The 18,911-nt window shown below is 44.7% G+C and overlaps 1 protein-coding gene across 1 annotated transcript in view; it reads left to right on the forward strand.

Annotated features, from left to right (window-relative positions):
- LOC135207857 (ras-related protein Rab-24-like) overlaps nucleotides 1–18,911 on the forward strand; it is a 107,718-nt gene that overhangs the window by 3,486 nt on the left and 85,321 nt on the right. Inside the window, 1 exon segment of the mRNA XM_064239725.1 lies at nucleotides 9,991–10,130. Within this exon segment, the coding sequence (XP_064095795.1) occupies nucleotides 10,013–10,130 (118 nt within the window). The 5' untranslated portion in view covers nucleotides 9,991–10,012.

Below are 18,911 nucleotides of genomic sequence, written 5' to 3' on the forward strand. Positions count from 1 at the left end.
GGGAACAGGTCAGAAGGTGGTCAGAAGGCAGATAGTATTTGTGGTCAGTCATAAATTGGTTAGTTCAGATAATAACTTTATCAACTCCCCTCCCCCTTTGTTAAAAGGGAGAACAGAGGGAGTAGCACCTTGCGTAGCCTGACTGCTACTCTGGAGTTAAAGAAAGGAAGGAAGACAGATTGTTTTGAATACGAAGTGAAAATGTTTGTTAGTGTGCCGATAAAGCCATTGATGAAGCAATGTAAGGAGTCCACAAGCATGCATCACTGTCTCACCTGGGGACAGCTCGGCATGCATGCTTTTGTCAGCACTGTGTGTGGAAAGAGAATGACCTTCATCTGCTTGTCAACTTGGAAATACATTAGGCATTGCTAACCCTGCAAGCATTCCGAGATAGTGTGGTGGGTCACTGAGTATTGATGAGTGATAACAGAGTGTAATGGCATACTTATACAAACTAGGAACAATCTTCTTTTATTTCAGTTGGTGATGCAAATGCCCTAGTGGATGATTCACCGTGCCACCAGCTGTTGGTCTGGTACATTCTTTAGAAGGAATATTCTGGCAGACCAGCAAGCTTTTAGGTGCAGGTAGTGGAAGTAAAGTGATCTTTACATACATGCATGTCTGCAGGTTTTTTTTTCTTTTTGCTATGGAGAACAGTGGCTATCAACCTGATAGCCTCATGGATGAGCAGGAAGTTCCTGGTGTTCTACTCCTCTGTTCAGTTCCCTGGTCTGCCCTGGAGGGTGCCATTTACAGGTTTTTTTTTTTGTAGGACTGTGCAGGAGATGCCTAGTTGCCTCTTAAGGTCTTTAGCTACTGTGTATCTGTGAAAGTGGGGCATCTTCTGTGATTGGTTTGTTGTAGATGGGGTCTTGCTTTGATTAGTGCTACTTCTCAGCAGATCACTGATGGCCTTGTTCACCTTCGTCAAGACAAGCTCCATTTCATCTCTGTTATGAAAGGCTGTTTTGAGCCAGGTCTTTTGACTGAAGGACATGGATCTGTTTTCTTTGTAGAGTTGTCCCTGCTCATTAGGAACTCTAAAAAGTCTTACTACAGGGGTTTTGGCCTCCATAGACTTTAGACATCTAGATTTCATTCTCAAGACCATTTTTCTAGTACTAGCCTTTGCCTTAGAGAAGCTAGTCAGTGAGTTTTATGGCCTATCATATCTTGTTTAACACTAGAAAGGTTGAGAAGCTCTTTCACTCTGTTGTTCCCGAGTGTGTCTTAAAACTCAGGACCCCTCAATATCTGACAAGAGATTTGGGCTTCTTGATTCCCTCACTTTGGGACTTTGTTGGTGGTGATCCAGGTGAGATACTTTTGTGCTTGGTGGTAGCCTTGTTATGATATCTTAATAGAGTCCAACTTCTTAAGCCTGAGCAATGGCACTTATCTTTATATAAATACTGGCAGCCACAAGAAAAGGCTAGAAGATGCCCTTTCTCTCTGGTTTTGTGAAGCTGTTGTCTAGTTTAAGCAAGACCTCACTAAGTTTGTGCTTTGATTTATAAAGTGGGACTCCCTCTACTCTCTTGTTTAACATTGGAGATGGTGTGATAAAACTATCATCAGCACCCATATGTGACTTATGTGTTGGCTGTCTTTCCATCTTGTGTTCCTGGTCCTATTTGGGTAACGCCAACACATTTCACTTTGGCTTGGCTAGGTGGCCTAGATACCTAATCCAAGTTGGTGGTCTCCTTACTCATTCTCATGACTAGGGATGACATATCTGGACAAAGATTCAGCTTGTTTGTCAGTTGTGAAGCTATCCTTCCATGTAAGTAGTGTGTCCTACATAAATGGCTATGGTTTGTATTCCTATAGGAGCAAATACTGTATCTAATCTTGAAACCAGACCCTTTTATCAAAATGCTATTTCAACCACCCCACATGGCCCCTGATGCTGTTTATAGCAGATGAATTTGGAACTCCCCCCACCCCTCCCCCACCTCCCTACTACCAGTTGCCTCCCTTGTTAACAAGCTTCAGCAACATTTTCCAGCTCTCACTTAGAAATGTTCTTACATAAAAAAGGGATTTTGTTTGGAGGGGTTGCTGTGGTAGTGTTTAACACTCGCCCCAGTTTTATACCGACACCTTTTATATAGGTGAGCGAGTCAGAGGCTTCTGACATGTCCAATTTAGCAGTTCTCTGGTATTAAAGCAATATTTTACTAGAAATAGTGCTAAAGCAGACACATTTCACGGGAGCGACACGGCTGAGCCCAGAAATTTGTTTTATATCCATAGGAGAAATAAAAAAATTTAAAATTTGAATTTTTTTCATATATTCTCTGTACTCCTAAATGCTTAAAACTTGCTGCCTCATTTCTAAACTACAATGTATAGGAGGTGGTTGTTAGTGACCTATGGTTCCATTTTACGCGTACATTTTTTGAGTACCATACCTCTGTCTCTTAGAGAGAAGTATGGTTTCACATATCTGGGGATATCTGAAACTGCAAATGTAGGCAAATAGGTTGATGGGTTTGTATAAAAATAAATAGGTTTTGTTTTTTAAGAACTAGTACAGTACGTATTTGCATTTTATTATGTCCTCCCTCCAAAAGTGCATTGAGGAAATCTGTTCTGTACTTACTGATAAAGAGATATAAGAAGAAATATAATTTCCATGATTGATTTTGTTGATTTATTCTGTGCATTTCAAATATAGCAGAGTTATGTTCCTTTGGATTTATCTAATGTATAGGTATTCAACAAGTATTTAATTCTGAGCTTCCTTAGGATGTGCAGGTTAATACTGTACAATTTTTTTTATTGTACTAATATTTGGGAATTTAAGTTTTTGTACATGAACTTCCCTGCCAGATATATACTTAGCTTAGGTCTCTGACGTCACGACAGAAAATTCAAACTCTCGGCACCACGCTACAGGTAGGTCAGGTGATCTACCTTACCCGCCGCTGGGAGGCGGGTGTAAGAACCAGTCCCCCTTTCTTGTCCAGATTATTTTCTGTCGCCGGCTGGACAACACCTGTTGTTCAGTCCTTACGATAGTTAAAAATTCGTTCTCGTTGCCGACGATTTGGATTTTGGTGAAGTACCCTTTGTTTGTTGGCTTGGCATACGCTTTTTGGACTGTTTTTGGATTTTTCTTTTGGATTTCTCTTACATATCTATAATCATGGATGATTCTGAAGTTAAGAAACCTAGTTTATTTAGGGTTTGTTCAGAGAAGGAATGTAAAGTTAGGCTTCCTAAAGCTGCATTAGATCCTCTCGGTATGTGCGTCTTGTAGAGGGAATGAATGCTCTTTTATTAACCCTTGCAAAGAGTGTGAGAATTTGGATGAGGAAGGATAGGGTGCGCAAGGCTTCTTCAAAGAGTTCTAGTAGATCGAGGGTGAGTGAAGTTGACGCTGAGAATCCTGTAGTAGAAGTAGTTCCTTCTCCAGTTCAGCCCCTGGGCCCAGCTTTGAACCCGAAGATTCGTTTTCGGAAGTTGCTTCTGGGAGAGCCTCGATCAGGAGTAAGGAGAGCCTCGCTCGCTCTCGACAAGGTAAGAGTGATGATAGTGCAAGTGATCAGTGCAGTGCCCCTAGTGCAGTGGAGGGTGCATCTGACCGGCTCACTAACGCTTCCAGGCCTAGACCTCTTCCAGACTCCCAGACCCAGTGGAGGAGGAAAGGTCGAAAAGCCGCAGGAAGGTTAGGGAGAACCCCCACCGGTCAGGCGTCCCCTCGGTAGTTCCTGTTGCTCGTTACCCAGGCTGCCTTGGATCGAACCAAGAAGGAGTTATTGCGCCAGTGCTTCTCGTCATCTTCGTCGCCTTCTCCTCAGCGTAGATGGAGCGCCTCGGAGTCGTCTCGCCCTCTCAAGAGGCCCTGGAAGGATCCTTGCGCCCTTCCTTCCAGCCCCGAATCCTTCGCGGAAGAGCCAGAAGTGGAACGCAAGAGAACCAAGATTTCGACCGGTTACGCTTCTCCTGTTCGCTCTCGGACTTCGTCCCCTGTAGAGGAGTTTAAGAGATCTCCTGCGCTATCCTGGCGGGTCTGCAGGCGCAGATTGCGGCTTTAGCGGAGTCTATTGCCGGGACTTCTCATCGTCGGAAGGACGCCTCACTTCTGGTGAAGAAGTCTAAGAACGTTCCTTCGGCTAATTCTCCTATGGCTAGAAAGCTTTTGAGCCTGTTAGTAGGAGGTCAGAAGTGCAGGCTGGAGCTCGGGATCTTTCTCCGAGTAGGCTCTCCTCTCTTCCCAGCAAGAGTTGTGAGCATGTAAGGCGTAAGGAGCCAGACAGGCTCTCTCCTCAGGATTTCCGCTCCTCTTCAGTTAGGCGTCAAGAGCTTGACAGACGTCAAGAGCCTCGTTTTCGTCAGGAGCGAAGGAAGAGTTCTTCGCCTGGTGGCCACTCTCCTTTTGACGGACGCTCGTCAGCCTAGTAGGCGTCAAGAGCCTAGTAGGCGCCAAGAGCCTGGTAGGCGGCAACGGAAGTTTTCTCCTCCGTTAGATCACTCTCCCGATTGGATAGGCGCTCAGAGCCTTGTAAGCGCCGGCGCTTCTGACAGGGATTCATCTGTGGATGTTTTCTCTCCCCTGTGGCAGGCGTCAAGAGCCTGGCAGGGGTTTTGAGCTCAATAGCATCAAGAGCCTGGCAGGCGTATTGAGGATGGCAGGCGCCAAGAGCCTAGCAGGCGCAGAGAGCCTGATAGGCGCTCTCCCTTATCCAGACGCTCTTCTGTGGAGTTAGAATCTGTTTCCCGACAGACGGGCCTCCACTTGTAGGCGCTCTCCATAGTAGGCGCTCCCCAAGTAGGCGCTCTCCTGCAGGCGCTCCCCAAGTAGGCGCTCTCAAAGTAGGCGCTCTCCTAGTAGGCGCTCTCCAACTAGGCGCTCTCCTAGTAGGCTCTCTCCTGGGAGGCGCTCTCCTGGTAGGCGCTCCCCGTGTAAGCGCTCTCCCAGTGGTTTTTCTTCCAGTAGGCGCTCGCCTAGTAGGCGTCTCTCCGAACAGGCGCTCTTCCAAGGATTAGCTCTCCTCCGGCAGTAGAGCTTCTAGACGTCATTCTTCGGAAGAATTTGTTGGTGATTCGGAGGAAGATTTGCCCAAGTATGCTTCGGTTTCTTCGTATAAGAGACTTACAGACCTCCTCTTGCAAGATTTTGGGAGTCTCTTTCGGCCGTTGCTCCTCCGTCTCCTCCGTCCTCCTTATTTTCAACGACCAATACGGCTAAGAAGTCTTCAGTCGTTAAGATGAAGCCTACAGTGTTATGAAGAAGGCTCTGAAGAACTTTGACGACTGGTTGCTTTCAAAAGAAGAGAAAGGCAAGACAGTTTTTTTCTTTCCCCCTCCAAGCTGACGGGTAAGATGGGGTTCTGGTACGAGTCAGGAGGAGCCCCTTGCGGTCTAACTCTTCCCTCATCTGCAGACTCGGACTTCTCTTCGTTGGTTGATTCCGCACGTCGCTCGGCGCTGAATTCTGCGAAGACGACGTGGGGTATGAGCGAGTTGGATCACCTTCTGAAGGGAATGTTCCGAGTCTTAGAAGTTTTTAACTTTCTTGACTGGACCCTTGGAGTGTTGGCTAAGAGGACTCAAGAGCAAGACACTCTTTCGCCTGAAGACCTCCACGCAGTTCTGTCTTGCATGGACAGGCAGTGAGAGAGACGGTTCCGGGGAAATTGCTTCACTTTTTGGGTCAGGAGTGGTAAAGAAGAGGCCGTTTTCTGCTCTTTTCTTACCAAGGCGTTTCTCACGCACAGAGAGCTTCCTTGCTGTATTCACAGCTTTCCGCAACTCTTCCCCAAGAAGACTATTAATGATATCTCCAGCTCGTTATCAGCAAAAGCGACGCAGGATATGCTAGCTCGCTCGGCTAGAATTCCGAAACCTTCGTTTCAGCAGAAGACGAAGAAAGAGGCTCAAAGTAGGCAAGAACCCTTTCGAGGAGGACCTTCGTCTCGCTCTTCTTCCTCCAGAGGTTCGAGACCACCTAGAAGAGGAAGGACCTTCTCCCGGTCTATTAGGGCCAAGAAGTAGTTCGTGTGTCCTCCAGACAACTGTGGGTGCCAGACTTCTGAACTTTGCAGAGTCTGGGCACGAAACGTAAAGGGGCGGACAACTGGTCCCTCGCGATCATCAAGAGGGGGTACCTCATTTCCCTTTCATCTCGAGAAACCACCCTTGACCACCACTCCAAGGGCAACTGGTGGCCAAATACAAAGACCCCCACTAATGAATCAAGCCCTCCGCTCTAGCGGTAGAGCTGATGTTAGAGAAGAGGCAATAGAGATGGTTCAGGACCCTCTTTCAGTGGGTTCTGCAACCGTCTGTTCCTAGTTCCCAAGAACTCAGGAGGATGGAGACCGGTTCTGGACGTGAGCGCCCTGAATGTCTTTGTGAAGAAGAGGAAGTTCGCTATGGAGACGACGTCATCAGTCTTAGCAGCTCTTCGTCCCGGGGACTGGATGGTGTCGCTGGACCTTCAGGACGCTTACTTCCATGTACCGATCCATCCTTCTTCTCGCAAATTTCTCAGATTCATGTGGGGAGGGAACGTTTTTCAGTTCAGGGCCCTAGCTTCGCCTTTCCACGGCCCCCCCCCAAGTATTCACAGGACTGATGAAGAACGTTGCCCAGTGGCTTCATCTCGAGGGAGTGAGGATTTTCCTCTACTTGGACGATTGGCTTATCAGGGCCAAATCCAAGGAGAAATGTCTGGAGGACTTACGAGTGACGTTGGAGCTAGCAGCTTCTCTGAGTTTGCTAGTGAATTTCGAGAAGTCACAGCTAATCCCAGTCAAGAGCGTATCTATCTGGGGATTTCTGATGGCTTCTCAGGTTTTTCGGGCGTATCCGTCCCCAGAGAGGATAACCCGAGGTTTGGAGAAGGTAGCAATCTTTCTAGAGAAAGATGTATGCACAGCGGGGAGTGGATGAGTCGTTTGGGACACTCTCCTCGCTGGAGCAATTCGTTTCTCTAGGAAGGTTGCACCTCAGACCCCTACAGTTCTTCCTGACGAGGAACTGGGATCGGAAATCTCAAGGTATGGACTTTGCGTTCAAGATTTCGCAAGAGATAAAGGAGGATCTACGTTGGTGGCTAGACCCTCTATTGTTCAAGGAAGGCCTTTCCTTGCAGGTTCGGACCCCAACCTAGTGTTGTATGCAGACGCTTCGGACAAAGATTGGGGAGCTACTCTCGGGTCGAGAGAAGTGTCAGGCACCTGGATGGGGGATCAGGTGTCCTGGCACATCAACAAGAAGGAGCTAACAGCGATTTGGTTAGCTCTCAAGACCTCGAACCCCTCGTAAAAGGGAAATATGTTCAGATCAACTCCGACAACACTACAGCCCTGGCTTACATTCGGAAACGGGGGGACTCACTCTTTCTCCCTGTACGAGACAGCGAGATCGCTCCTCTGGTGGCTCAGAGGAAAGGAACATAAGGCTTCTCACCAGGTTCGTACAGGGAGAAAGAAATGTCAGAGCGGATCTGCTAAGCAGAAGGAATCAAGTCCTTCCCTCAGAGTGGACTCTACACGCGGCGAAACGTATATGCCAGGAGCTGTGGAGGACGTGGGGCAGGCCCCATCTCGATCTATTTGCGACCTCCAGGAATGCGAGGAGAGGATAGATCTATACTGCTCCCCTATTGCAGACCCAAGAGCAGTGGCAATAGATGCATTTCCTGATGGATTGGAGGAATCTGGATCTTTACGCGTTCCCGCCTTTCAAGATTATAGGGGAAACGTTAAGGAAATTCGCAGCGTCAGAGGGAACAAGGATGACGTTGATAGCTCCGTTCTGGCCCACCCACGACTGGTTCACAGAGGTACTGGAATGGCTGGTGGATGTCCCAAGATCCCTACCTCTAAGAGTCGATCTGCTCAAACAGCCCCACTTCGACAGGTTTCACAAAAACCTCTCCCGGCTCTCAGTCTGACTGGATTCAGACTATCAAGAGTCTCGTCAGAGCTAAGGGCTTTTCGGCAAAGTCTGCAAGGGCTATTGCCAATGCACGTAGACCTTCCACATCTAGAGTCTACCAGTCGAAGTGGGATGTTTTTCGACGCTGGTGCAGGACTCATAAAGTTTCCTCCTCCAGTACCTCTGTGACGCAGATTGCAGATTTCCTTATCTTCCTGAGGGAAAAATGCGGGTTGGTTGTCTCCACCATCAAGGGATAGCAGGAGCATGCTTTCCTCAGTTTTTCGTCATAGAGGATTAAACATATCTGAGGACAAGGACCTCCATGATTTAATCAGATCGTTTGAAACGGTTAAAAGAACCTCCTCCTTAGTGCCTAGCTGGAATCTAGATGTCGTGCTGCTCTTCCTGAGGTCCTCAAGGTTCGAACCTCCCCATGCTGCTTCGTTCAGAGACCTTTCGATGAAGACTCTTTTTCTCTGTGCGTTAGCGTCAGCGAAGAGGGTCAGCGAGCTGCAGGCTCTAGAAGGTGAGGTAGGTTTTCCAAGGAGGCTCCGCGGTTTGCTCTTTTTCTTCCGGCTTTCCTAGCCAAGAATGAAAACCCTTCTTCGCCGTGGCCCAGGAGCTTTGAAATCAAAAGCTTATCCTCCTTAGTTGGGACAGAAGAGGAGAGATCTCTTTGCCCGGTGAGAAGCCTGAAATATTATCTTCAGAGGAAGAAAAGACTTGCTGCTAATGAGAGCAATCTCTGGTGCTCTGTAAGGGACCCCAGTAGGCCCTTATCTAAAAATGCGCACTCATTCTTTATCAGGAATATTATTAGAGAAGCACACACTTCTTGCAATCAGCAACAGTTTAACCTTCTGAAAGTCAAGGCGCACGAAGTACGGGCTTTCAAGAAGAATTTGTCATTACAAAACCTTATGAAGGCCACTTTTTGGAGGTGTGAATCAGTCTTCTCTAATCACTACCTAAGGGACGTATCGATTACGTATGATAAGTGTTTTGGGCTAGGCCCTTACGTATCGGCGGATTCAGTGCTGGGGCAGGGAGCTGAAACACATCCTTTTTAATCCTTTTTCCCTGTTAGTTTTAAGTTTGAGTTTTTTTTTGGTTGTACGAAGGAGGTTGCAGGAGGCAGCTCCTTCTTTCGTATACTAATGTTAGTATTTGGTTAGGTGATCGGTTGTGCTTGAGGCTCCTTGCAATTGGTAGTGATAGGCTCTGGCATGTAAGCGGGTTGATCCCCATTGACCAGATCCTGCTTGGATTCTGCCAAGTAAGTGGACTCAGTTCCCATTGGTAGACCCAAAGAGTTCTTCAGCCATAGGTCACGCCCTCGCTGAGACTCTTTAGGCAACGCAGACTAATAGACAGTAACTATCAAGTCTTCTGCCTAAATCAGTAAGAACCAGAGGTTTATATTATGTATTCCTTTAACATGTGTTGTCCCCACTTTCTAAGTAAGTATGTGTCTCTTTCCCTCCACCAAGGGTGTCAATCAGCTAAGTATATATCTGGCAGGGAAGTTCATGTAAAAAATTATATTGTTAGTATACAATAAAGTTTTGTACATACTTACCTGGCAGATATATACGATTGATGGCCCGCCCAGCCTCCCCTCAGGAGACAGGTGGAAGAAAATAACCTGACAAGAAAGGGGGACTGGTTCTTACACCCGCCTCCCAGCGGCGGGTAAGGTAGATCACCTGACCTACCTGTAGCGTGTGCCGCGAGTTTTGAATTTTCTGTCGTGACGTCAGAGACCTAAGCTAAGTATATATCTGCCAGGTAAGTATGTACAAAACTTTATTGTATACTAACAATATCATTTTATTTTATTATCATTTACAGGGCTTTACTAAAATTCCAAACGATTATCATATAGTACAGGGCTTTGCATACTAAAATTACAAAACCTATTAGTAGAATTTTTTAATCCATCAATGACCTTACCGAGACTTATCATTAGTATACGTAATACATACTACCTAATAAATTTAATCATTGTGTCATTTTTCAATCTTAGCCACACTGCACCCTTGTCTGAAAGTAAAGTATACTATATTGTAACATTTGTCATTCCAGAACACATTGTAATCTGGTCAAAATGAGTGGAATGGTTGATATGAAGGTTGTGGTGCTCGGCCAAATATCCTGTGGCAAGACGAGCTTAGTGGAACGATTTATCTACAATCGATTTAATGAGAATTACCAAAGCACAATTGGTGAGTAAAATTTATAGTCCATGTTAACTTGTGAGATAAATTTGGTAAAGGTCAAGTTTGTTCTCCTTTACTGTATGTGGACTCCAGTGATTTTTTTGGAGAAATGTGTGTATATGTATTTGTTTGTATATATGTTATGGTTCAAGGAAAAAAATTATGGAAATTAAAGATTAGGATATGCATATAGTTGCAAGTTAAAATTTTGCCTCAAGTTGAAAATCTTGTCAGTTTTGTCATTCTTGCAGAGTAATTGTTTGTTTGATTATGTAAGTTATTCTAGAAATCTTTATTCATGAAAAAAAACTTATTTGATCCTTGCTTTGGCATCTGGTGTTGCAAGGAAATTTGCTTCTCCCAAACCCAGACAAAGAGCCCAATCTTCTAAGAAATGAAGAGAGCAGCCATGGGTAGGAAGGGAGAAAAGGGGTAGAAGTAGTGATAAAAGGTAGAAGAAGGGAGAAAAGGGGTAGAAGTAGGAAGGGAGTCGCTGATGATGGCAGTTCCCTTCCTCTGCTGCCATGAGAAGGGATGTGGGAAATGTGGCAGAGTCAGGGATCGAGCCTAGGTTGTATCAATTCTTTTGGACGGATACAGGATTATGTTCAAGTACCATCATCCTCCCCTATCTTTAATACCATTACGTACTGTTGACCTGATTTTCGATCATACAAGGGTTCTACCAGTACAATGAAACGCGTAAGATAAAATTAACACGTGTATTTTTCCTTAATAGTTACACAGGGCCCTGTTGCTAATATTATGCTACTAATTATATGATTATTATATAGCCGGAAGGTACTCTTAAGGCGACACGCGCCGACCACTGTCTTTTAAGACGCGCCCTGACCCGTCGACCACTAATTCCCTACTGACTCTTAACTTTTCAAACTAAACTTGTTTGGGTCACAGGTCTAAGCTGATTGGCCTCTTATAATTGAAAGGATGTATGGCACTCATTTGAATCACCCACGCCACGCCACCAACGATCATATGGGCATTTGATGAATCAGCGATATCTATCTGATCGTTACTCTCTGATCATACGTACGCACAACACATCAAGTAGATTTTCCGTTACACCTCACACATGAATTTCTACACATATTACAGATCAGTTCACTGTTCCATACCCTCTGGTTTCACCAGAGTCTCTGGCCCTGTCAGCAGAGGTGGAGATGATGAAGGAAAACATTTGTTGGTTTTGCTCCTGCTGCACTTCATGATATACCTGCTTTTGTCAACATTATAGCTATATGTACAGCCTTTTCCAGCATGTATTTGTAGACTTGCTTGTTACAGTCTAACAGGCTAGAATACATCCCCCATCCCAGTTCCAGTCATCCTGTATTATTTTCTTGAGTTCCTTATGCAGTAATGGTCCAGATTGAGGTGCGTGCATTTGTGAAGCAGAGCAGTACCTGATGATACCAATACAGAAAGGGCAGGCATCTAGAACTTGTACCCTGGAAAGTAGTCTTTGGAAGTTCTCTTCATTTTCCCTCCTGTCTAACATCCATATTCTTTTGGTGTTAAGAGCATCTGTATTTTTTTTTTTTTTTTTTTTTTTTTTTATGTTGGAGTACAGACTGCCAACTTGACTCTGGATGTTCATCTACTGACACTACCCTAAGAGAAGACACTACCCTAAGAGAATACCTTAACTACTAAGTGTTTTACCTGTTGTCTCCCCGAATGTGTCACTGGACCCACTGAACCTTTGCAAAGGCTCAGATTTCTAATTAAATTACATTTTGGGCTAAATGGTGGTTTGTTCATGAAACTTACCTGACAGATATATATATAGCTGTATTTTCTGAAGTCCGACAGAATTTAAAAATTCGCGGCAGGCACAGCAGTGGGCGGCCAGGTGGTAGTACCCATTCCCGCCGTGGGAGGCGGATATCAGGAACTATTCCCATTTTCTATTCATATTTTTTCTGTCGCCGGTCGGTAAACAACTGTTTACAGACCTCCGCCTAGGATTTTGAAAACTTCATTAGCCGCTTAAGTATCCTAATTATTCTTTCGATTATTAACTTGGATTTGTGGCTAGGCATACGCTATCGTAAATTTTTTCATTGCATTTGATGTCTGAAGCTAGTTAGCCTAGTTTCAGACATTGTTGTCTGCATGGTAAGGTGAGGCTACCGGAACTTTCGGTAGACACTCGCTTAGTATATATGACGTTTACATGTTTTCTTTGCATAAGTTCAATGTAATTAGTGTAATGTGTGCGATTACGGAAGAAGGAGGATTCATGTACGCATTTTAGAGCGTGTTAGAATCAGGAGTTTTCCTCCACAGTAAAACAGAAGTTAGAAATAATGAACCTTCTAACTCCTGTAGATTTTATTTTGCCTAACCCTGTGGTATGGCTTACGGGCCTAGAAGAAGTGTCTTGCTAGAGGATTACATCAAGTAATCTTAGACTCTCCAATCAGTGTTGTGAAGTGTAGTGCCCCTTGTGTTGTGGAGGGGGCGTCAGATCGGCCCCATAATGCCTCTAGGCCTGGACCTCTGTCGGACTCCCAGGACTCAGGGAGAGGGGCATGTCGAAAGCCGCAAGAGGGTTACGGGGGCTCCCCAACGATCTGGCGTCCCTTCGGGCAGGCCCTGTTGACGCTTCCCAGGCTGCTAAAGATCGTGCACGTGCACGAATCTTGAAGGATTGCTTCTCGTCCTCCGAGGCGTCCTCCCCGCGCAACGGGTTGGAGCTCTCGGAAGGACTCGCGCCCTCTAAGAAGCTTTAGAGAAGGGGGAGGGGCGCTTCACGTCCTCTCTCTCGTCAGGAGGGAACGTCAGATCGGCCCCATAACGCCTCTAGGCCTAGACCTCTGTCGGACTCCCAGGAAACCAGGGAGAGGGCATGTCAAAAGCCGAAGGAGGGTTACGGGTTTTTCTATGCTGATCTGGCTTCCTTTCGGCAGGTCCTGTTGTCGCTTCCCAGGCTGCCGAAGATCGAGCACGTGCACGAATCTTGAAGGATTGCTTCTCGTCCTCCGAGGCGTCCTCCCCACACAGGGGTTGGAGCTCTCGGAAGGACTCGCGCCCCCTAAAGAAGCTTTAGAGAAGAGGACGCTTCACGTCCTCTCTCTCGTCACGAGAGGATGAAAGAGTCCTATGCCCTGTCAGGGCTCTCGAATTTTATTTATATAAACGAAGGAAGTAAGAGCTCCTTCGGGTAATTTATGGTGCTCAGGAAGAGACCACATTTACCCTTTTCGAAGAATGCACTGGCTCTTTTCCTAAGGGACATATTAAAGGAGGCTCATTCATCTTGCCAGAAGAGATTTGAGCCTCCTGCGAGTGAACGCTCATGAAGTTAGAGCTGTTTCAACCTCGCTAGCATTCCAAAAGAATTTGGTAATCAAGGACATTCTTGATTCCACCTTTTGGAGGAGCAAAACTCAGTATTCGTCTCCTCTCTCATGTGCGCTCCGTATACGTTATGTAACTTCGCTTTTGCTTCAAAAAAGCAAGCTGATAAGTTTGACGGCCGGCAAGCTGCTTTGCACAGTCAAACAACTTATGCTCTGGTTCGGCATAAGAAGGGCAATTTAGACGTGAGGAAGCTTTTGGAGGGTGCCTCGACGTCCTATAAGTAGAGACATTCTCCAGGACGCTCGGCAAGCACCTTGCGAGGGTGTCTTTCGGACGCTCGGCGTTCCTTTGCTGAGTGCGTTTCTGGAGATGTTCTTTTGCATTACTAAGAAGGTATGAAGGTCTTTAAGGCCCGTCTTGAAGACGAAAGCCATACGTCTTCCTTTAGTGTTCACACACTTCAGGAGCAGCATGCGGTTCTCCATGGAGACTCGCATGAGGACGTCCCTTGAAAATATTCAACGTCATACGCAAGACGCGGTTCGTCATACACATTGAGATGTTTGCGAAGGTCGCTCTGCCAGGACGCCTCTTGGCGGGCTTTGCATGCATCAGGGCGCTCAACGAGATCCTCTCTGAAACGTCGTTCAGAAGACTTGGTGTTCTCTGCTCAGACACGCTCGCAGCTAAGCAGGACGTTTTTTGAGGACGCTCAGCAGGACGCTTTCCAGGACGCTTTTGAGGACGCTCGGCAGGCGACGCTTAGTTTGAGGACGCTTTTGAGGACATTCGCCAGGACGCTTCGGTGGAAGCTCGGCAGGACGCTTTTGCGAGAGAAAAGACTTGTTGAAGGCGTCTTATTTGTTGTTCAGGACGTTTCTTAGGACGCTTGACGCTTTCTAAACGCTCGTCAAGAGGAGGTTTTTTCAGGACTCTCCACAGGACATTTCTTTACAGAAATTTTTAAAAGGATCGGAGTTAGCGGAGAGACATACCCGAATTTTTTCTTCGATCCCTCTTTTCCTCTTCATCGATTTCTCTGAAAATCGGGAAGATTATATACTCGGATTCCTGGGTGACTTTCGGTCATGTTAAAGGGTTTTCCCCTATTAGCAAAGTGCTAATAGTTTTTTTGTCAAGTCAGGACGTTTCCCCATTGTCAAGATACTAACGTTTTGTCATTTAAGTGGGGGACCCCTCATAAATGGGTAGTTTCTCATTGACATAGATTTTAACGTTTTTATCGTTTAAGCGGATAAACTCATTAACAAACTTCGGAGAGCTCTCATTCATTTTCAGAGGCTCATACCGGGGAGTAAGAAAAAGACTTGTAGACTAGATCCAGGAAGTCTTATGTCCAATATCATAAGAACATTGAACGGTCCTTTTCGATCCTCGGTTCTCTTGATGATCTCTATTCGAATATTACTGCCCTTTTCTTGGCAAAGAGTCTTGGCAAAGAGTCAAGGAGTTCTTTTAAAAAGTCTCATTCATTAGAACGTGGACAGTCGTTTTCCTTTCTTTCTCTCTTCCTCGTCGAGGAAAGATGTAGTAGAGAATTTGGTCGGTTCAAAATTACTACAATAACTTACGTAGTTTATCTTTGCGTCATTTTGCTAATGCATGGGTCAAGTCATATACGCATATCGTATTTACCTCTGCGGATAGAAGCCGAAAGAACTGTTGTTCTAATGTATTTATTTGACACTCCCTTCAACCTTCCAAGAGTTTTCGGAGTAAGAACAACTCTTCAGGTATTGTTACGACAACACTACCTCAGCTTCTGTATTTAGCGAATTCTGTTTCGTTTAAAATAGGCATGCTTGAGAGTTTCCTTTGCTCGATAATATCATACCTATTCCTTCGTAAAGGGAGTAGCTGGCAAACTCAAGCAGATAGTATTCTGTTCACCATTGAAGCTTTCCTTCGAGGAAGACTTCTCCTCACTCTCTTTGATAGAGATCGAAGGTGGCGATCTCCAATCCTTATTTTGTTTTCTTGAAGGAAAGAATTTAGGATGGAGATCGTTGTTCAGAATCCTATAAATATACTACGTATATTAACCTCGCGAACATGATTCTACTAAGCAGTTGAATTGTCCGAGGAGTAGGCGCATATCCTAGTTATTCTACGGATTGCGACTTAGACGAGAAGTATTCTAATTGAACTGCAACTCGGGGTTGCCTGCAACCTCCCAGGAGTTTGTTTCAATTTTATATTCTTATGGTTTTGTCACGACAACACCATTTCAACTTTTATATTTACCGAAATTCGTTTCGCCTAAATATAATTGCTCGAGCATATCTTTTATGCTCGGTGGTTCTAGCCGAACGCATTCCTTTGTGGAATATGGATTACCTGGCAAACTCAGGATGACGAGTCAGCGGGAGCTCGGCTCAGCTACTGCGTATTGAACTGCTGATAGCAGCTCAGTATCAGCTGGGCCTCCGAGATGCACGGTTGTTTATGTCTCTCTCTCTCCCCTGCTTTGATTGACTACCAAACCGTATCTCTGCCCAACAATCATGGACTTAGGTCTCTGATTAACGGGGATTCTCGCAATTATGAAGGACCATCTACTGCTGTGACGATAGATTCCATCGCCTTCGATATTGTGAGAATTTTCAACAGAGATATCTCTTAGACTCTTTCATTTTACTGTTTACCGCACGGTAACAGAAGTCTGTACAAGTCTCCCGCTGCATCGCACTGCGATAATGCGAATGAGTTTGCAGACATCTGAGTTTGTCTTTAAAATATCTCATATTCGTAGGTGTACAAATTGTTCATTGTTCAACCCGAATTAAACAGATATGTCAAAAGACATCGCCTACTCTCCGACCTGACAGCTCTACTTCCAAATGTTCAGGCCATGAGAAGCAGTTCTTCAGGCGGCTTTCCCCTGTGTTTTCATTACTGAAGAAGCGCTTTCATTGCAACTACGACTTCTCACCGGACAGCAATGAAATAGCGGTTAGCGTTTTCAGTCATTTGTAAGCACAGGTTCAGAATCTGAGAATCCTTCTCTCGATTCGTCTGTGAAGACGTAGGTTGCATTCAATATCTACCTTCGTCTTCAACGGTACATAGCGATAAGATCTTCAAGAGTAATGGCAGTCTCTTGGCCAAGGCAAAGCAGTGCTGCCTATTTTCAGTGTTCAATCGGAGGAGGCCGTTTCTGGAGATAGTGAAGGGAAATGACTGTTCCTCCACCTCGACCTCTGTGAATTTCCTTATGGTTCTATCTTTCCGTCTGAAGTATGAGATAAGCTAGAAGTCCTAACTATTTTAGAATATGCAAATATGTTGTTGACGGCCTCTAGGCTCAGAGATTCGGTTCTGTCAAACAACAAAGCTTCACGATCTTTGAGGTCTGTGGAGATCTTGAAATTCTCTGGATCAAAGGTTCCGGCATGGAACTTAGACGTAGTCTGAGTTTCTGATGCCAAAAGCATTTCGAACCTATCCTTTCTGCGAACTTAATACACGTGACCAGAAAGGCTAATATTCTAACCGCTCTAGCCACAGCAAAGAGGGTTTAGTGAGGTTTTAGGCCATCTTCAGAGGTTGGCGGTTTAAAGGACATAATGCGGTCTGTCCTCTAAGCCTTCCGTTCTTGATAAGAACGAAAACCTGTCTAACCCTTGACCCGAAGGCTTGGAGACCAAGGGTATGGCACAAATTATTGGGCAAGGGCATTAGAGAGTCCTGTGCCCTGTAGGGTCTCTCAAGTTTTATCTTGATAAAACTATAGAAAGTCAAGGTCAACGGACAATCTGCGGTGTTCCGTAAAAAGACCAGACTGGTTCATGTCCAAGAACACCCTGGCATTATAGCCAAGGAGTTCTTTTAAGAGGTCTCATTCATTATGTTGGCATAAAGATTTGAGATTTTTTCTTAATATGAATGCTCAAGAGGTGAGGGCGCGGCCTCGGAAGCATTTCAACAGAGCATGACACTCAGTAACATCCTGAGTGCCAGACGCTTTAGCGAAGCAACTCTGTGTTTGCTTCACACTACCGACAATCTGCGGTGTTCCGTAAAAAGACCAGACTGGTTCATGTCCAAGAACACCCTGGCATTATAGCCAAGGAGTTCTTTTAAGAGGTCTCATTCATTATGTTTGCATAAAGATTTGAGATTTTTTCTTAATATGAATGCTCAAGAGGTGAGGGCGCGGCCTCGGAAGCATTTCAACAGAGCATGACACTCAGTAACATCCTGAGTGCCACGCTTTAGCGAAGCAACTATGTGTTCGCTTCACACTCCCGACGGGATGTGAAGACGACATTTCAGATCCGTAAGTCGCTAGGACCATACATATCCGTAGATATATTATTGGGGGCAGGAAGCAACACGAATCCTATCCTATAGAAAAGGGATAGTGCTTTTAAACTTTGAAGGGTTGGTCGCTTGAGGCGCGTTCCTTTTCTTTAGCCTAGAAGTTATGGAACTAACTTTGATAGGTTAGGTCAGGTGGTGGTTTTAGCTTCGGTGCCCTCAGAAGTATGGTCATTATGGGTCTAGTCACATTGTGGTCACGCCCCCGTTGACAGATCATCTAGAGCGCACCAGCATTACAGGTCTCTACCTCGCTGGCAACTCTAGTAACGCAGAAGCAGACTTTGGTGACAGTAATCACGAAGTCGGCTATGCTAACAGGTGAGGAACCAAGATGTAATCATCTACTTAATTTAGTTTCCCAAAAAACCTATTCTGTCTCTTCCCACCATCCGAAGGTGGGATTCAGCTATATATATGAGGGCCTCAGAACCAGAGAGTCGTATATGCCACTTTTTAAAAAATGAGTAAATTGGCCTCAAAGTTTTATCATTCATTACTCTGCTTCTAAGAAAGATATCGATTTAAACTTAGTTTCATATGAAAGCTATACTCTTTATAAGTTTTTTTGTGAAAATTTGAAAAAATTGTTGGGTGCGCTTGCGCGCTAGCATTCAAAATGTCTGCCAAACTCACATTTTTTTTTAATATTTGAGTCATAACAAGCACTTAAACCATAATTGAATGTGTTAAACGATAATAAAGTGTTATCATATTGTTGTAATAATGATGATGATATTAATAAGAGTAATAGGAATAATACTGGTAATAATAATGATAATAATACTATTAATAATAATATTGATAAGTAATAATAGTGTGCTGAAAAGACGATACATTTTTGTGATAAGAAACCGAGTATTGCTAATGATAATAATGATAATATAATAGTAATAATAATAACAATGGGAATAATAATAATAATAATAATAATGATAATGATGATAATAGTAATAATAATAATGATGATAGTACAATATATTAGTACTAATAATGACACTGATGATGATAACCTTTCATCATCATAATACATCGATACTTATAATCAATCACAAGAAAATACTACAATAGAATAGTAATACTATTGTCATAATAATAATGATAATAATAATAATAATG

The sequence above is a fragment of the Macrobrachium nipponense genome, chromosome 34 (genome assembly GCF_015104395.2).
Source record: "Macrobrachium nipponense isolate FS-2020 chromosome 34, ASM1510439v2, whole genome shotgun sequence".
Lineage (NCBI taxonomy): Eukaryota > Metazoa > Arthropoda > Malacostraca > Decapoda > Palaemonidae > Macrobrachium > Macrobrachium nipponense.